General features: G+C 39.8%; 1 protein-coding gene across 10 annotated transcripts in view; it reads left to right on the top strand.

Moving 5' to 3' along the window:
• MSRB3 (methionine sulfoxide reductase B3) overlaps positions 1-19,847 on the top strand; it is a 161,874-nt gene that overhangs the window by 36,331 nt on the left and 105,696 nt on the right. For 4 of the 10 annotated variants that reach the window (XM_038387559.2, XM_038387550.2, XM_038387561.2 and 1 more), the window contains one exon: positions 4,779-4,905. The exons of 1 other annotated variant lie outside the window; for it this stretch is intronic. In XM_038387559.2, coding sequence (XP_038243487.1) covers positions 4,830-4,905 — 76 coding nt within the window. In that variant the 5' untranslated portion in view covers positions 4,779-4,829. Of the gene's footprint in view, positions 1-3,301; positions 3,464-4,778; positions 4,906-19,847 lie in introns of those variants that run through there. 5 more of the 10 variants (XM_038387553.2, XM_038387555.2, XM_038387558.1 and 2 more) reach the window with 3 other exon arrangements.

Here is a 19,847-nt window from a genome sequence, read left to right as displayed (position 1 = left end):
TTGGCCGGGGTTCCTGGGCACGGTCCCCGTCTGCCCAGTGGCTAATCCACCACTGACCACTGTTCCCCTTCAAACTACACTCTCTCTTACTCTTGCTTGGAAATAACAGGGCAGGAATGTACAGCAGCTTCTTAGGCACATTTATCTTGCATTAGCTTATGCTAAAAATTATCTTTTTTTCTTTTTTACTGTATCTTTCTTCCCTCCACCCACCTTTGCACGTCATTTGTCAGCTTAGATTGTAAATTCTGTGTGGCAGGGACTGTGGCTTCGTGTGTGTCTGCACAACACCTAGCTCAGGGGGGCCCTGGTGCTGCTTCAGGCTTCTAGGAACTGCTGCAATACAAGTAATAGAAATAGCGCTTAAACTTCAAAAGAGAGAAGAAAGCCTTCTGCCTTAGTGTTTTCTTTTATGAATGCTAGTTCAGTTTTATTAGGTTTTGTAGAGTTATAGCCTTACATCCTTTATAGATACATGGGACCAATAGCAACAATTTGGTGAACGCTGGCTTTTTCAGGAGATCAGGATCTGTCTAGTTCGAAATCTTTGGGGTTTTTAAATAGTTTTTCAGCAGTGTACGCTCTGGGGAGTTGCAGTCCTGTTTACTTATAACAAAAGAGGAAAAAATAGCTTGTGCTGCAGTGGTAAACAGCCTCAGGTTGTTTCAGCATTCTTGTCAGCAAGTTAAGGAAGTATGGGCTGGATGAATGCACTATAAGGTGGGTAGAAAGCTGGCTAGATTGTCGGGCTCAACGGGTAGTGATCAATGGCTCCATGTCTAGTTGGCAGCCGGTGTCAAGTGGAGTGCCCCAGGGGTCGGTCCTGGGGCCCGTTTTGTTCAATATCTTCATAAATGATCTGGAGGATGGTGTGGATTGCACTCTCAGCAAATTTGCGGATGATACTAAACTGGGAGGAGTGGTAGATACGCTGGAGGGGAGGGATAGGATACAGAAGGACCTAGACAAATTGGAGGATTGGGCCAAAAGAAATCTAATGAGGTTCAATAAGGATAAGTGCAGGGTCCTGCACTTAGGATGGAAGAATCCAATGCACCGCTACAGACTAGGGACCGAATGGCTCGGCAGCAGTTCTGCGGAAAAGGACCTAGGGGTGACAGTGGACGAGAAGCTGGATATGAGTCAGCAGTGTGCCCTTGTTGCCAAGAAGGCCAATGGCCTTTTGGGATGTATAAGTAGGGGCATAGCGAGCAGATCGAGGGACGTGATCGTTCCCCTCTATTCGACACTGGTGAGGCCTCATCTGGAGTACTGTGTCCAGTTTTGGGCCCCACACTACAGGAAGGATGTGGATAAATTGGAAAGAGTATAAAGAAGGGCAACGAAAATGATTAGGGGTCTAGAGCACATGACTTATGAGGAGGGGCTGAGGGAGCTGGGATTGTTTAGTCTGCAGAAGAGAAGAATGAGGGGGGATTTGATAGCTGCTTTCAACTACCTGAAAGGGGGTTTCAAAGAGGATGGCTCTAGACTGTTCTCAATGGTAGCAGATGACAGAACGAGGAGTAATGGTCTCAAGTTGCAATGGGGGAGGTTTAGATTGGATATTAGGAAAAACTTTTTCACTAAGAGGGTGGTGAAACACTGGAATGCGTTACCTAGGGAGGTGGTAGAATCTCCTTCCTTAGAGGTTTTTAAGGTCAGGCTTGACAAAGCCCTGGCTGGGATGATTTAACTGGGACTTGGTCCTGCTTTGAGCAGGGGGTTGGACTAGATGACCTTCTGGGGTCCCTTCCAACCCTGATATTCTATGATTCTATGATTCTAAGAAACAAATCTATGAAACAAGCAGAGGGAAGGAACAACAGGAAAAATGAAACATGAGGAAAATATAAAGAGAGGAGACTAACATTTCTCCCTCCTTTCCCCTCGCAAACGGATGTGCCAGCTACTCTGTCATCCAATGGGACGTATCTATCTAAAGAATAGTGAACAGAGGATACAAAGTGAAAAAAACATAAATAATGATGTTCTTTTAGAAAGTGTAAAATTAAGTATTTTTATTTTTCTATCTTCTATTTCTCAGTGCAACAATGTTGGGGAATATTGTATTTCTAACTGGCTGCAGTTAGAAAATCTCTGGTAAACTACATATCAAACATGGTATAGGCAGCTTCTATCACACCTTGGCCTACAGAAATTGATGTCTGACACCAAGGTCTCCAAAATAACTAAGAGTTTTCTCAGCAGATTCCTAGTTTATTAAAAGTAGTACTATTTTGTGAATTTCTTATGAGCCAAGCCTACCTAAAATAATATCTACAGGAAGTTCCCATTGAAGCTAGTGGCAGTTTTGCCTGAGAAACGAGCATAGGACTGGGATTTGAATGATGTAAATGCAGACATTAGGAACTAGATACTAGTCTTACTCTTTGAATTACAGTTTGTATTTCGGTAGCACCCACAGTTGGCTAGATGCTGTCCACCTCAACGGAGGCGGACACAATCTCTGCCCTGAGGAGTTTACAAAACTAAAAGGCGATGTTATGCAATCAGTTTTTACAGAAGCCAGTTGACTTCATTGACAAATTCTGCATGCAAATCAATAATATCTTATCGCCCTAAGGATTACATCTGTTAAACTGATATACATTTGCAGTATAAATTATTCTAACAAGAGACCAATCAGTGATTAAATGGAGAATGCTCTGCCAACAGCCCCCTTTATACCAATGGGGACTCCAGCTCTTGGGTCTCCGCTGACCACATCTGTGGTGGTGTGGCCTGGGAAGACAGGTGATCTCTCAGAGAAGTAACAAAATCCTGATTTGTTTACACTTGAAATCACTACAGAGATGCTGTTCTCCTTTTCACTCCCTCCCTCCTACTTCCAAATTCACTCATGAGAGTCAAAGGAAGTATTTCAGCCTTAGTGCCAAAACTTGGCAAATATTAAACATTTCACCTTGCTTGTGCGACTGTGCCATGTAATAGATACAATTGCTGTATAGGGGCAAAAGATCATTGACTGAAAGCAAGCCATACCCTTTGTCCATCTTGCTGTATGAAGTTCTTTTTAACACTTTCAGAGTCCATTAACTAACCTTAGCAACACAGCTATATCTTTGCTAACTGAATGATTTTTTTCCCTTAAAGATGTTTTTGCAACAATAACCACTAGATGGTGCTCTCCTATTTAGCTTATAGTAAAAACAGTATTAACTATAAGTCATCCAGTAAGAGCATGTTGGAGACCCCCTACTCTTGGGGCACCCAGCTTTTTAATTGTAGAATACATCTTTGTTCTTTGCCTGACCTGCAGAGTGACATCACTGCCTTTCTTCCTGTTGCACTGTAGCTGCCTGACTCACAGGCTTTGACACAAGCCAGATGGCTGCGATTGGTAAGCGCACAGGCTGCCTGGTACTGCAGTTGATGAAACAAAATAGGAAGACGTTTTATGATCAGTTGCGGGAGCACAATAAGACTGCAGCTTTGCTAGGTAATTACATTTTCACTGCACACTTTACTTCTCACAGTGAAGGTCACTAGAAAAAAATACATTTTTATTTGTAGTGCTTATTATGTATAGATCTTTGATCTTTTATTAGTCAGTAGTTTGCTCTGGAGGATTTTTTTTAACCAGTTCTGCAGTCACTCGTGAAAATGACATGTTTATTTATGTTTAATGGTTCTTTCGAGCTGTTCGTTGTGTGGCACTTACCTTCCTTCTCTCTTTTGTCTCCATTTAGTAACATAAAAATGTTTTGGTTTTGTAGTGAGTTTAGTTTGGAGAAGTCGGAGTTCAGGCATGTTAATGCAAGCAGATTCCTGTCAGATATACTCCAGAGTGATGTGATAATATATATTACTGTTTATTATGTGTTTGTTCTTCAGGGATCAGAAGAGACCACGCACAGACTTCTCTTCTGGTTCAGGAAATGTACAAGAGAAAATCATTCCTGAATACATTTCTGGGCATTTCCATTCTGTAACCATTTTAAAAAATGTGTGTAGGAAGAAGTTGAGAGTGGTGCATTGTTGTTCAAATCATTAACCATGCGGGGCCTAATCCTGCTCCCACTGAAATCAACGAGAATTTCACTATTGACCTCAGTGGGGGTGGGTTTGAATCCCAGGTGCCAGTTACTGCAGTAGTCTTCTGAAGCAGACTGCAACTATGAATGACTATCCTATGAGGTAGCTGCATTTCATCCTTCCTATTGTGAGGTAAACAAAACAATCACCATAGACACATGTTGCATCTTGCAAAATAAAAAATCCCCACTGCCATATCCCTCTCTTCTATATTAGTGCCAGCTGGAAAATTGCTTAAATGTATCCCTTGGAGAATTTAAGATCTACATTATCTTTATTTAAAGAAATGATTGTCTCATTATTTTTTCTGGTAATGGAAAGTTTATTTGTCAAAATCAAGTTTGGCTTTGTTTAACCAACCAGCCAACTGAACAGGTTTTCATAATGGTTGGTTACCAGTATTCACCACATAGACGTGTTTTTAGTAAATTTTTAATTGCAAATTTGGGTTGCCCTGCATTGCACGACATTAAGATTTCCCCCCGGCCTGGTAATTAACAAAGAGTTGCAGCATTGTATGCTGTGTATTCTAATTAACAAATGTAAACAAGCTTACAGCAGAAGGCAAAAAGGGGCTAAACTAACTAATAAATGTGCATTCGGAATTCCGTAGTCCTATGTTTTCTTTTCAGATAGAATCATAACCATCAGTTTTGCTATGAATGTATCTAACATTTTTGATGTTTTCATCTTTTTTTTTTTTTTTTCTCCCTACTCAGCTCTTGCCCCTGTTCTTTGCCTCTGGTTTTGTTGGTGAGGATATCACAGTGATGTCTGCATTCAACCTGCTGCATTTGGTGACAAAGAGCCAGCCAGTGGCCCTGCGAGCCTGTGGGCTTCCCTCAGGTTGAATGGGTGCTGCTTGTTGTGTCATGCATATTGAGGGCCCTTTTAGGAATGGGTGTCTCTGCTGCAGGAAATGATACACTATGGTTTACTAAATTTAGTTGCAATTTATTAGAGTTCTCTGTTGAAGCCGGAAGTTTGTTATAAATCACTGCTTTGCTTTTAGTGTGTTCATAGCCCAGATTTTAGAATGCTTTGGAAACATTGTCCAGCTTCCTTGCCCAATAAGTTACCATATCTCAAATTTGATAGCATCTTCCTGTCCCCTGACATAGACTATGCAGTTAACTTGAAAATCACAGTTGTATTACATATTGCACATGGTTTTAATAAGAAATTGCTTAGCAGCATTTAATATATGAAATATTGTTATTTAATAAGTGTCTTAGGAAAATGTTTTACAAATACTGTTCAAGTGCATTGAAATCTTTTTCACCATTTATTCCTTTGTGTGTGTGAGTGTGTGAAATTTTTATTGTAAATTTACTTTTAATAAGAGTGCACACAAAGGTTCATGCAGAAAGTGATATGAGCTGTAGTGTAATTTTCTTTCCCTCACAATGCGTACTTTCGTTGTGCTACTATAGTTCAAACAAACCAAAATGCTCCATCACAGCTGCTTTTTTTTTTTTTTTTTTTTTTTTTAGAAAAAACATACACCTTTAAGAAAAATTTAAAGAGAAATAACTACACTTCACGTGTAATGCCCCGCTTCTGAATTTGGATTTCCAAAGGCTGCTGTTGGGGCATACTGGCCCGTCCATGTGAATCTGACTGCAAGACCTTAGTCTAAATGTTTAATATCTGCATTTAAACAGTAACATATGTAATATCTTTATAAGATACCAAATCTGACTATTTGACAGGAAATGACAACTTTAGTGGGTTAATTTTTAGAGTTCAAAGGTTATCTGGAATTATTTTTTTAAAAAGTCAAAATAAAAACTAAGATGCAGCTGTAAATAATCACTGATTGAAACCCCAAGTAACCTTCCAATTTGGACATTTGTTATGCACCCATCGCCACTGAATATAGGCACAAAATACAACAATTAAAGCATCATTGCTGTTTGCTAATATAATTTCAGAGCAGCATATTGCATATGGAAGAAGTATCATAAATGCTTTTGGTGATCGGACACAACAGTTAAGCTTAATTGATTTTTCTAGAGCTGTTTTATTTGAACTATCAAAACTGAGCCCAAGTTTGTGGCATAGGGGTCTATTTTCCTTTCCATAACTCCCATTAACCTAAACAGGAGTTACAATCCATCTTGATAAGGAGACAGTAGACCCCATTGTGTTAGCCTGATCTTTGCTTCCAATTATATGTGCTGCTGACTCAGGCTTCAAATCCTAAAAACATAGGACAAGCACATTTCCTAACTTTTTGTGCACTTTTGATGTGAGCTCACACTAGTGAGACCTGCCTTAAAATGAGGCATTTACAGCTTTCCTGTTCATTTTGTGCCTATTCTAACAAGCAGATAACAAGCAGATCTCAAAACTGGTCTGTTAGGAACAGAATCTGACAGAAGTATTTCTGGTGCATACCTGCTCATGAATCATCACATTAACCATTTTGTCACCTGTGTCACTGGCATAATCCAATATTCACATGTTTTATTAAAACTTTTATATCTCTGCAATTTATTTCTGCTTCTATGATCCATAGCTACCCAAACTTTAACAGATCAGTTACAGTGACTACTTTATAGATGTATATTATAAAACAAAATTCATCCACTGATAGCAGAATAATGTATAACTGCATATTTCATGTATTCTAAGAGGAAATTAAATTTCCTAGACACTTCTATAAATTAATGTTGGCTAATTTTGTCTTCAATTTGTTTATGTGTAGTAGAGGTGGGGAACAGAAGTAAATGGTGAAGGGTGTATCATATAAATGCAAGAATAAGTCCTAGAAGCAACATTTGCATAAATGCCACAGTCCAACTGGATCTTGAGTTTACCTTCAAAGACAGAAAAGTGCCCTGTTTTCTTTAGAATTTCAAGCATTTTATGAAAATTATTTTCTTGTGCCCCTCACCATCATATTCTGTACAAAATATATGATGTACGACTGTATCACTTTGTGCTGTGAGCACATCTGGTCTCAAGATAAGCAGGATTAGGTCTTCTTTTAGTTGGTTAGAAATTTTCAAAGAAAATCCAGGTTGTACAAGAAGTGGTTTAGGAGGCATAATTTCACGTGCATCACTTAATGAACCAATGCCACCAAATAATTTTAGGGAGCAGTGTGCTGACAGAGGTTCCATCTTTCAAATGAGGCATAAAACCAAGGCTCTAGCTTTGTTAAATTATCTTGTAATTGGTAAACTGGGATAACTCATATCAATAAAGTTCAACACTTATAATATTTGCTGGATTGGGCACAATAATGTAATTTTTATACCCATTTTAATTTTCTGGATGATACCCAGAATTAGCTGTTGCCTTTTATGAATAAGTGCTTCAATCCAAATATGTAATCTACATACTGCCCCTAAGCTTTGCTTGTGCTATAAAATGGAGTTCAAATATACTGTCATTTATAGATTTGGACCAAATGAAATCTTTTTTGCTTTTCAAAACAAATACATTCAATTTCATTTCAGAATAGTACATGCATTAATTTTTAGAACATCTGCTTTTTATTTCGAGTAATTCTTCCCATTCAAAAATCTTCAGTATATTGTAACTTTTGTCTTGTCTTTTGACCATTCTGAAGTTTATGGATGCACACTGAGTTATGTTATAAACTGTATACCTTTCATATTATTATTAATTTGATGGAAGGTTTGTTTGCATTTTTAATATCCACATATTAATGCCTAAGGTACAAATGCATTCTTCTAACTATACAAAATAATAGGATTAAATCTAATTTATAGTGAGCAGGGAAGAAATAGCTAAAATGTACCCCAGTACTCCTAACTTCCAGTAGGTGGCACTAATCATATATTCTTTTGCATAAATAGAACAGAATGAAAAGTTTCCACTTAGAATCATTCATACATAGGTACAATCTGAGAATTTAGTTTAAAGTGTGTGTAAACTATCATAAGAAAAGCATGAGCATTATGAAAAATCACCCAAGTTTGGGCTTATACACAAACTTCATTCATATAATGTTAGAGGTTTCCTCATTTCCAGTAACAGTTGCAATTCCATTATACTTTCACATTAATTAGAATAAAATGACACTGTTTGGCCCTAACCCGGCATGCTCCACGTCCAGTGAAATGTAGGAGACAGTCAGCATCTCTTAAGATTGGGTTCATAAGGAAATCGATCTGGTTTGAAATCTTTTAAGATAAGAACAAATTTTCCTTTGGCTACTTTAATGCATACCAGCAAGTCACGGATACAAGCAGTAATGATGCATATTCCATATACATATGTTTTCTGTAGCAGAGCACCAAGTTATAAAGAAAAATCTTACTTTGCTTTGCTGTGTCTTTGAATTATTATGGGCTCTCATTCCTTTTAAAAAGTGTCCTTTCTTTTTTTTAACACTTTGAATGTTGTGCTGCTTGCATCACATTTTTTTTGCATGAGAGAGAAATACGGTTTTCTGCTGCTGTGTATCAGGAAAGATTATAGTATTTGTAAAAATTAAGTAAAACTAATGATACGAAATTCTAGAAAGCTTGGGTATGCTTACGTGCACATTTTCGCATAGGTATATGAAATAATAAAGACTTAAATTATTCAGTTGTTGTGCAGTGTTTAATTACTAGAATGATTAAAATAGTACTGGCAAACCACACTTTTCTAGGATATGGTTGTTGTATTACAATACATCTGTATGAAAAGGGTGCTGGGCATATGGTGTAAGTCTCTTTTATTAAATAAATATATGTAGTATGTTTTTTTCAAAACACCTTTTATTAAATCTCAATTATTTGGAAATTAATTGGCAATATAAGTAAAATGTACTGTATAGATAATCAAAATTGGACTGTTTGCAGTAATCCATTAACATGAAGGATTACATGTCGGGGCAGCTCTTGCAAACATGAGTACTTCACCTGTGTGAACCACGTGAACTCAGAGACTACTCATGTCAGTTAAATTAACTCACACACATGGTTTTTGCAAAATCTGGATTTTATAACGGAAGTTCAGAAACCTTGAATCAACCATGCCCCCTCCCCCCCGCTCACCTGCGCATCCACCAAAATTATAATTACTGTTAGATTTTATACAGAATGTGTATATATTGTGTAACTTAAATATGTCTAAATGTATCTGTTGTATATGTGTACATATGATTTTCATATATGCTGTAACTTTCCCATAGTTTCTCTTCGTATGTTACCAAGAATGTCATACAGCAGATGTCTCCATGTGGTTTGAAAAAAAATATTAGTGAGAGAGAGAGAGAATATATACTAACTTTAGAAACACCTACGGATATGCCTATGGTTAACTGCCTGTCAGTGTTTTCATTATAAATTCCTGTTTTGTGGGGTTTATAACTTGAATGTAAAAACTTGCTCTGAGCTTAAATTTGTCATACAAGGTCTGAGATGTGCGCTTTTGTCCCCTCTTCAAACAGTATTTTAAAAGAGAGAGAGAAAGAGAGAAGAAAATTCACTGTTTTTTGAAGATTTAAATACATTTATGCTTCTATAATCAAAATACTGTTTTTATCTGAAATACAATTTTTCATGTTGCTAGTTCATTAATTTGACAGGATACAGAGAATTACTTAGCTAATGCTTGTATAGAGTGTTGAAGATGAAAAGTACTATGTAAGTGCCACAGTAAATGGTATGTTAATGTATTTATTTAACATATGTATTTAGTTAACATAATGTATTTAGTTAACATAAAAATGGTGCTTTCAGTTGTCACTTATAGAGACTTAGTACCTTTCTTCAAGATTTTTATTGTGTCTATCCTAGTGACATCATAATAGCACCCTGTTGTAACCTGACATGGTATGTTGTTGTCATATCTATGTAATGGCTCTAAAGGAGGAAGACACACCTATATGAGGTAAAAAATCACCTTTTTAAAGGTGCCTGAATAGAAATTTACTCAGATATTTTGATCATTTTGGAAACTAATGCATCATTTACTACTATTTAAATCTGCAATTGTTTAAATATTGTACATTTGTATATGTGCAATGTAAAAGGTTTTGTTTAATATTTGTTCATTCTTTAGTATCAATGAGGGAATGAAATTTATTCATAAAATTGGTTGGTTTGAGTAACATTTATATTATGCCTTATACTTGCAAAAATCGGAATTTGTATAAAAGGCTGAAATTCCTTCTTTAACATCCTCTTCTCTGCCCCATATTAGAAGTAACCAACAGGAATGCTTTCCACATGAGCTACACAATATAGGCGTGTCATGTTAAGTCACTGGTGTCCACCCCTCTTTTTTCAGTTGGACCCCTGCACCCTTGCAAGAAATTGATGGACAGGCAGTCTTGATTCCCACAATGCTATGTCCAGGCATTGTTGCCAGGGCCTTTCATTTTCTGTGTATTCATCTCTTATATCTTTGTTTGTGTTTGTTCCTTTTCCTTTGCATTCTTTTTCTGCATTTGTTTTCTTGGGTTTTTGTCGTCTCCTCATTCTCTGACTCACTGGAAGGCCCTGTTACATGCTTCATCTGGTGGGAAATCCAGGTGGCATTGAGTGGCCCGTGCTTAGTGGCTGAGCACAGTGCTGTGAGAGAAGAGAAGCTGCTTGGGATGGTGGGCAGGTGCCTATGCTCCCATCGTTGCAAACAAAGAGCCACTTCCACAGTCTGTTGCATTGGAGATCCCAGGGGGAGCAGAGTGGGAATGCGATGATGACTTTTAAGGACCCACCCCATCGCATGGGGCTCCCAAACTTTTTACTGGCACAATCCCATTTTAATGAAGTATTTTCTGCCGGGACTCCAGAAGAGCAAAATGACGTCCTCCGCACAGCGTGACCTTGCACACACCATACGTGTGAGACCCTGCTGCATGGACAATGCCATTTTGCTCTTTAAAATGGTGTTCTCTGCACAATGTGACCTCATACATATGGTGTATATAAGGTCACGCTGTGCGGAGGATGTCGTTTTGCTCTACAAAATGGCATCCTGCCTGCAAGGTCACTATACATGCTAGGTCAGGCAGTGTGGAGCAAAATGGCATCCCCTGCACATTAGGGATTGCCGCAATCCCACAGTTTGGGAGCTGCTGAAGTAGGATGTTTGCAGGGCAGACATGGGGTAGTTTTGGGATGTCAGAACTTTCTTAGCACGCATCGTTCCACTTCTGTGCTTCACAACATCTTGGCTGAGGTAGCTTGCCCCTTCCTCTGAGCCTGGGAAACACTAGGGTAATTTAAAGATAGATTTTCAGCCTTAACTCTGGGTTTCATTGTTTTAGAGACTATACAGTTGTGGCCATGAAAAATGAATATTTTGCCAGCAATTATCATGTTCTTGTTTAACTTTTGTATATAAACAGCCCCATAGGCCTGAGTAATTCCTCAAGGGCAACAAAGAAACTCTCCCTGATCTAAAGAGTTTTTAATCCAGGTTAGAGAGGATAGCGTGCAGAGGGAGATGACCTCGAGCAAGAAGAAGGGAGGCTTACACAAAATAAGGTTTCTTGTTCCTTCAAATTTATATATCATGTTACTTCCCCCTTTTAAAAAAGAAAATGAATCTAGATTTTATTAGGTTGACCAGGGAGAACAGGAGACTGTTGGAGAGGGTGTGGTGAGCAGTAGGTTTCGAGGAGGCATTTGACTGAGGTTGCATTACATACAGGATCAGGGTAGTGAGCAGCATGGGTTAAAGCCCAGATGTGTTGTGTGGGAAGGATATACTGGAAAGCAGAATTAGCAGAGTGGGAGAGAAGAGAGGAGATACTAGCTGGGCAAGAGTTGCATAGACACTTGAAGGTGGTGATGTATTTGGAGTTGATGTAGGATGTGTTCTGGATACACTCAAGGGACTTCCAAAGGGGAACGGTGTCTGCCTGTCAATTAGACCTGCAGTAGTACAAAGTGCGAGTCAGATAAGCAAGGAAGGGGAATGTTGCCATAGCATAGATGTGGCATTACCAAGGCATGGGTGGAGATTTTGGCACTAAGAATGGAGAGGAAGAGAGAGATTCAGGAGAAATGGTAGAGAAGTGTTGTCTAACTTGTGGCCCTCTAGGGAGGCTGTTAAAGCACCTTACACAGAAAATTTGCTTTTGATTACAAATTGAAAATGTGCTCTGCCTGCCATGCCTTGGGATGTAATAAAGGAGGTGTTAGAATTGAGTCCATCATTACGGGAAGGAAGTGGCTGGGCATCGCCTCTCCTGCAGCCTCAGAAGCAGCTCTGATGTGACCAAGGAGTGCTCTGAGCAGCTGTTGTTCTTTTCCTGCTGCATTTACTCAATAGATCCCCTCTGGCTACTCCATTGCCAAATATCCTGCTGAGCTGTGGGAGCCCCAAGGAGAGCACAGAAGGATAGGAGCTCAGCTGGGTCTTCCTGAGCCTGTGGGAATAGCTAGCGAAGGATGAGCTCCCTCCTCCACATAGCCATGTAGGAGAGTGGGAAAAGAGAAGCTGAGAACTAAAAACCATTTATGGATCCCTGTTTTTCTGGCTTAGGCCTGTTGCAGGTTAGAGCATTTTGGGGGCTAAGTGCTGCCAGCTGGCAATAGTCCACTAGGCAGCAAATCTACGCTGGGGATAGCTGGAGCACTGTAAGCTCCAGCTTTATCCTCTTGTCCTCAGTACATCTCTCTGTGCCGATGGTCGTATGCATAGGAGCGAGCTGTGCCTGCTAGGAACTTTTGAACGCTGTGGGACTTGCAGGTAGTTTCAGCTCTTAGCAGCTCAGAAGGACACAAATAGGGTAGAGAATGTGCCCCAAAATATTGATTGTGGCACCTTGGCCTTTTGAAATACTGTGTTCTGTCCGCAGACTAAGAAGGTGGCACGTTGCTATTGCCGAGGAAGTTACCAGGAGGACTTAGCAACAGCCTGAATAACTATAAGTTGCACACCACTGTGATAACTGCTGGCAAATGCTGCTTTTTAATTGTTTCTACTGCGGGTTAGATTTTTATTAAAGCTGTGGGAATATACATAGTTTGGTGGGTTACTGAAATATTTTTAAATGCATAAGGTAGCTGGAAAGACAGAGCAATTTGCTATTTTTAAATTTAGCTTAATTCTTATGTTAATAAAATATTTCCATATGTTATGTCTTCATTTTTATGTCATGCCTGGTGAAAGGTGCCAAAATGACAGCATTGGAATCAGAAGTCTCCTCTCTGGGGAGAAAAAAGATAGCGTAGCATAAGTTTCTCCCCGCTCAGCCCACCTGTCTTAATCTTGGCTTGTGGTGTTCACTTGTAAGGATGAAGAGAATAGGTCAGTCTTCATGCTTCCTCAGTTTTTAGCTTTTCTGATGAGACCGCCAGCGGAGGTGCCAGTTACTACAGTGAGGATGGTTTCTTTTACGTGGATGTTACCGTTGGGAGCTATGCTGAGTATCAACTTGTATCACCTAGGCCACTGAACAATTATAGAACAATTCAGACTCAGAACTTAAAGGTAAAAAACTTTGTCCTATTACCAACCCACCATAGCTATCCTGTTCCCAGTTTGTCATTAATTTAGAAGTTTAGTGTTATATTGGCTTTTTTTCTTCTTGAAGGTATAAAATTAAGGCTGTTGATTAATCGCAGTTAACTCAAAAAATTAATCGTGATTAAAACAATTCATCGTGATTAATCACAGTTTTAATCACACTGTTAAACAATAGAATATTAATTGAAGTTTATAAAATAATTTTTGGATGTTTTTCTACATTTTCAAATATATGGATTTCAGTTAAAACACAGAATACAAAGTGTACAGTGATTACTTTATATTATTTATTTCAAATATTTGCACTGTAAAAATGATAAACAAAAGAAAGTGTTTTTCATTTGACCTCGTACAATACCATAATGCAATCTCTTTATCATAAAAGAGCAACTTACAAATGTAATTTTTTTTGTTACATAACTGTTTTGTTTTTGAGTGCAATGTAAAACTTTAGAAACTACAAGTCCACTCAGTCCTACTTCTTATTGAGCCAATCACTAAGATGCAAGTTTGTTTACATTTACAGGAGATAATGCTGCCCGCTTCTTATCTACAATGTCACCTAAAAGTGACTGCAGGCGTTTGCATGGCACTTTTGTAGCTGGCATTAAAAGTATTTATATGCCAGATACGCTAAACATTCATATGACCCTTCATGCTTCGGCCACCATTCCAGAGGACGTGCTTCCATGCAGATAACACTTGTTAAAAAAGTAATGCATTAATTAAATTTGTAACTAAACTCCTTGGGGGAGAATAGTATGTCTCTTACTCAGTTTTCCTGCATTCTGTCATATATTTCATGTTATAGCAGTCTCGAATGATTACCTAGCACATCTTGTTCATTTTAAGAACACTTTCACTGCAGATTTGACAACGCAAAGAAGGTACCAGTATGGGATTTCTAAAGATAGCTACAGGACTCGATCCAAGGTTTAAGAATCTGAAGTGCCTTCCAAAATCTGAGAGGGATGAGGTGTGCAGCATACTTTCAGAAGTCTTAAAAGAGCAACACTCCAATGCAGAAACTACTGAAATCAAACCATCAAAAAAGAAAATCAACCTTTTGCTAGTGGCATTTGACTCATGATGATGAAAGTGAACATGCGTCAGTCCGAACTGCTTTGGATCGTTATCGAACAGAACCCATCATCAGCATGGACATGTCCTCTAGAATGGAGGTTGAAGCATAAAGGGCCATATGAATCTTTAGCACATCTGGCACGTAAATATCTTGCAACACTGGCTACAACAGTGCCATGTGAACACCTCTTCTCGCTTTTAGGAGACACTGTAAACAAGAAATGGGCAGCATTTGTTTGCCTGAGTGAGTGACTGAACAGGAAGTAGGACTGAATGGACTTGAAGGCTCCAAAGCTTTACATTGGTTTATTTTTGAATGCAGTTATTTTTTTGTACGTAATTCTACATTTGTAAGTTCAACTTTCATGTTAAAGAGATTGTATTACAGTACTTGTATAAAGTAAATTGAAAAATACTATTTCTTTTGTTTTTATAGCACAGATATTTGTAATAAAAATAAAGTGAGCACTGTACACTTTGTTCTGTTGTAATTCAAATCAATATATTTGAAAATGTAGAAAACTTTCAAAAATATTTATATAAATAGTATTCCATTATTGTTTAACAGTGCGATTAATCACAAGATTAATCACAATTAATTTTTTTAATAGTTTGACAGCCCTATATATAATATGGCAACATTTTTTCCAGGACCTTTTGGAGTTTAGCTGAAATGCAAGGACAGTGACCTCATATACATATATCCTTGAAAGAGGCTGATCTATAATATCTATTCAAATTTTCTAAGTACCAGGATTGCTCAGTTTTAGTGCAGGTGCTTCCATTTACAAAGCACTATGCCGCCATAATCATAGTAATCCTAAAAAGAATAGATGGAAAAGCCCTATAAGTCACCTGCCAACCTGTGCAAGATAGTTGCTTGAGTGCTTTGCCTAGTCTATGTATAAATCTGTGATTATGATTTTGAAAGGATGTAAAACCAAGCGTCAATGACTAGTGGTGATATTTCAGTAGTGCACAGGACACAGATGCCTCTGATAAGGAAGTAAAGGGGCCATCCCATACAGATGATATACAGAGCCATTTTTCCCATATGAAAAACACTTTTTTCTTTTTACTTTTTTTTTTAAATGTTTTTTACATTGCAAAAGCAGCTCTGTATTTGTTCTTCATGGGATAAGTCGTTTCTCACAAGCTCTGTCTCAGCCACATAGCCACCATTGTTCCACTGGCAGTTTTATGGAACTAAAGGGGAAAACGCTAGGCATGAGATGAACCAGGCACCCATAACTTCCAGTGACTCTAGCTCTAAAGGGTGAGATGATTTAAAAAAAACAAAAAAAAACAGTTCCAATACCAATGTCCAGCTTAAAAGAAGATGTAAAAAAAGGGGTTTGGTTTGGTTTACACTGCTATCAGTCATTGAGATCTTTTGGAAGTTTGATTTTTGCATCGGAAACATGATGGAGCTGAAAATATCTGGAGAGAGAGAGGGCCTGTATATGTGGATCGTCAACAAAACATCATGGCCATGGTTTGTTGATGATACATCCAGATTAAAAACAAATTAGACAACTCCAGATCCATTGTAAGTTTCCCTTTGCAATAAAATACATTTTAAAAGAACCAGCTTCCCCCTTCACTGTCAGCTCCTCCTTCTATCCCTTCTGAGTGTTAAAATAAAAGAGGGGGGTGATATTTATTTAACTGTCACCTGGCCCAAAATATCATCTCCAGCACTCAGATTTCCAACACACAGTGTTGTAAAAATGATCCCTTTCTCCATTGCTAGTGCTTGCTTAAAACTGCAAATGGTATGGGATGTAGGTGGGATGTAGTCACCTGAAGCAGGGAAATGAAGGAGCCATTCCACAAATAAATACAGAGCTGTTTCCCGCCTCCCCCTCAATCCATGAAACAGTAATTTTAAGACCAAGATTTGTATTTTATTTAAACTTGGTTTTGCATATATTCTAAATAATAGCACTTCGTCTTGCTAGTTGAAAAGAATCATAGAATATCAGGGTTGGAAGAGACCTCAGGAGGTCTTCTAGTCCAACCCCCTGCTCAAAGCAGAACCAATCCCCAACTAAATCATCCCAGACAGAGCTTTGTCAAGCCTGACCTTGAAAACCTCTAAGGAAGGAGATTCCACCACCTCCCTAGGTAACCCATTCCAGTGCTTCACCACCCTCCTAGTGAATTTTTTTTCCCTAATATCCAACCTAAGCCTCCCCCACTGCAACTTGAGACCATTACTCCTCGTTCTGTCATCTGGTACCACTGAGAACAGTCTAGATCCATCCTCTTTGGAACCCCCTTTCAGGTAGTTGAAAGCAGCTATCAAATCTCCCCTCATTCTTCTCTTTTGCAGACTAAACAATCCCAGTTCCCTCTGTCTCTCCTCATAAGTCATGTGCTCCAGCCTCCTAATCATTTTTGTTGCCCTCCGCTGGACTCTCTCCAATTTTTCCACATCCTTCTTGTAGTGTGGGGGGCCCAAAACTGGACACAGTACTCCAGAGGGGCCTCACCAGTGTCGAATAGAGGGGAATGATCATGTCCCTCGATCTGCTGGCAGTGCCCCTACTTATACAGCCCAAAATGCTGTTAGCCTTCTTAGCAACAAGGGCACGCTGTTGACTCTTAGCTAGCTTCTCGTCCACTGTAACCCCAGGTCCTTTTCTGCAGAACTGCTGCCTTGCCATTCGGTCTCTAGTCTGTAGCTGTGCATGGGATTCTTCCGTCCTAAGTGCAGGACTTTGCACTTGTCCTTTGTTGAACCTCATCAGATTTCTTTTGGCCCAAACCTCTAATTTGTCTAGGTTCCTCTGTATCCTATCCCTACCCTCCAATGTATCTCCCAGTCCTCCCAGTTTAGTGTCATCTGCAAACTTGTTTAGGGTGCAGTCCACGCTATCCTCCAGGTCATTAATGAAGATATTGAACAAAACTGGCCCCAGGACTGACCCTTGGAGCATTCCGCTTGATACCGGCTTCCAACTAGATATGGAGCCATTGATCACTACCCATTGAGCCCAACGATCTAGCCAGCTTTCTATCCACCTTATGGTCCATTTATCCAGCCCATACTACTTTAACTTGCTAGCAAGAATACTGTGGGAGACTATATCAAGAGCCTTGCTAAAGTGAAGGAATAACACAGCCACTGCTTTTCCCTCATCCACAGAGCCAGTTATCTCATCATAGAAGGCAATTAGATTAGTCAAGCATAACTTGCCCTTGGTGAATCCATGCTGACTGTTCCTGATCACTTTCCTGTCCTCAAAGTGCTTCAGAATTGATTCCTTGAGGACCTGCTCCATGGTTTTTCCAGGGACTGAGGTGAGGCTGACTGGCCTGTAGTTCCCCGTATCTTCCTCCTTCCCCTTTTTAAAGATGGGCACTACATTAGCCTATTTCCAGTCTTCCGGGATCTCCCCCAATCGCCATGGGTTTTCAAAGATAATGGCTCTGCAATCACATCCGCCAACTCCTTTAGCACCCTCGGATGCAGTGCATCCGATCCCATGGACTTGTGCTTTTGTCCAACTTTTCTAAATAGTCCCGAACCACTTCTTTCTCCACAGAGGGCTGGTCACCTCCTCTCCATGCTGTGCTGCCCAGTGCGGCAGTCTGGGAGCTGACCTTGTTCGTGAAGACAGAGGCAAAAAAAGCATTGAGTACATTTAGCTTTTTCCACATTCTCTCATTCAGTTGCCTCCCTCCATTGAGTAAGGGGCCCACACTTTACTTGGCTTTCTTCTTGTTGCTAACATACCTGAAGAAACCCTTCTTGTTACTCTTAACATCTCTTGCTAGCTGCAATTCCAAGTGTGATTTGACCTTCCTGATTTCACTCCTGCATGCCTGAGCAATATTTTTATACTCCTCCCTGGTCATTTGTCCAAGCTTCCACTTCTTGTCAGTTTCTTTTTTGTGTTTAAGATCAGCAAGGATTTCACTGTTAAGCCAAGCTGGTCGCCTGCCATATTTACTATTCTTTCTACACATCAGTTTGTCCCTGTAACCTCAATAAGGATTCTTTAAAATACAGCCAGCTCTCCTGACTTCTTTCCCGCTCATGTTATTTCCCAGGGAATCCTGCCCATCAGTTTCCTGAGGGAATCAAAGTCTGCTTTTCTGAAGTCCAGGGTCCGTATTCTGCTGCTCTCCTTTCTTTCTTGTATCAGGATCCTGAACTCGACCATCTCATGGTCACTGCCTCCGAAGTTCCCATCCACATTTGTTTCCCTACTAATTCTTCTCAGTTTGTGAGCAGCAGGTCAAGAAGAGCTCTGCCCCTTGTTGGTTCCTCCAGGACTAGCACCAGGAAATTGTCCCCTACACTTTCGAAAAACTTCCTGGATTGTCTGTGCACTGCTGTGTTGCTCTTCCAGCAGATATCAGGGTGATAGAAGTCTCCCATGAGAACCAAGGCCTGTGATCTAGTAACTTCCGTTAGTTGCCAGAAGAAAGCCTCGTCCACCTCATCCCCCTGGTCTGATGGTCTATAGCAGACTCCCACCACGGCATCACCCTTTTTGCTCTCACTTTTAAACTTAATCCAGAGACTCTCAGGTTTTTCTGCAGTTTCATACCGGAGCTCAGCAGTCATACTGCTCTCTTACTTACAATGCAACTCCCCCACCTTTTCTGCCCTGCCTGTTCTTCCTGAACAGTTTATAACCATCCATGACAGTACTCCAGTCATGTGAGTTATCCCACCAAGTCTCTGTAACTCCAATCACGTCATAATTCCTTGACTGTGCCAGGACTTCCAGTTCTCCCTGCTTGTTTCCCAGGCTTCTTGCATTTGTGTATAGGCACTTAAGATAATTTGTTGATCATCCTGCTTTCTCAGTGTGAGGCAGGAGTCCTCCTCTCTTGAGCTCTCCTGTTCGTGCTTCCTCCTGGTATCCCACTTCCCCACTTACCTCAGGGCTTAGTCTCCTCCTCCCGGTGAACCTAGTTTAAAGCCCTCCTCACTAGGTTAGCCAGCCTGCTTGTGAAGATGCTCTTCCCTCTCTTTGTTAGGTGGAGCCTGTCTCTGCCTAGCACTCCTTCTTGGAACACCATCCCATGGTCAAAGAATCCAAAGCCTTCTTTCTGACACCACCTGCATAGCCATTCGTTGACTTCCACGATTTGACGATCTCTACCCAGGCCTTTTCCTTTCATGGGGAGGATGGACGAGAACATCACTTAAACCTCAAACTCCTTTATCCTTTTTCCCAGAGTCATGTAGTCTGCTGTGCTCCACTTAAGGTCACTCTTGGCAGTATCATTGGTGCCCA

The sequence above is a fragment of the Dermochelys coriacea genome, chromosome 1 (assembly GCF_009764565.3).
Source record: "Dermochelys coriacea isolate rDerCor1 chromosome 1, rDerCor1.pri.v4, whole genome shotgun sequence".
In the NCBI taxonomy this organism is placed as follows: Eukaryota; Metazoa; Chordata; order Testudines; family Dermochelyidae; genus Dermochelys; species Dermochelys coriacea.
This window is presented reverse-complemented; position numbering and strand designations above follow the sequence as displayed.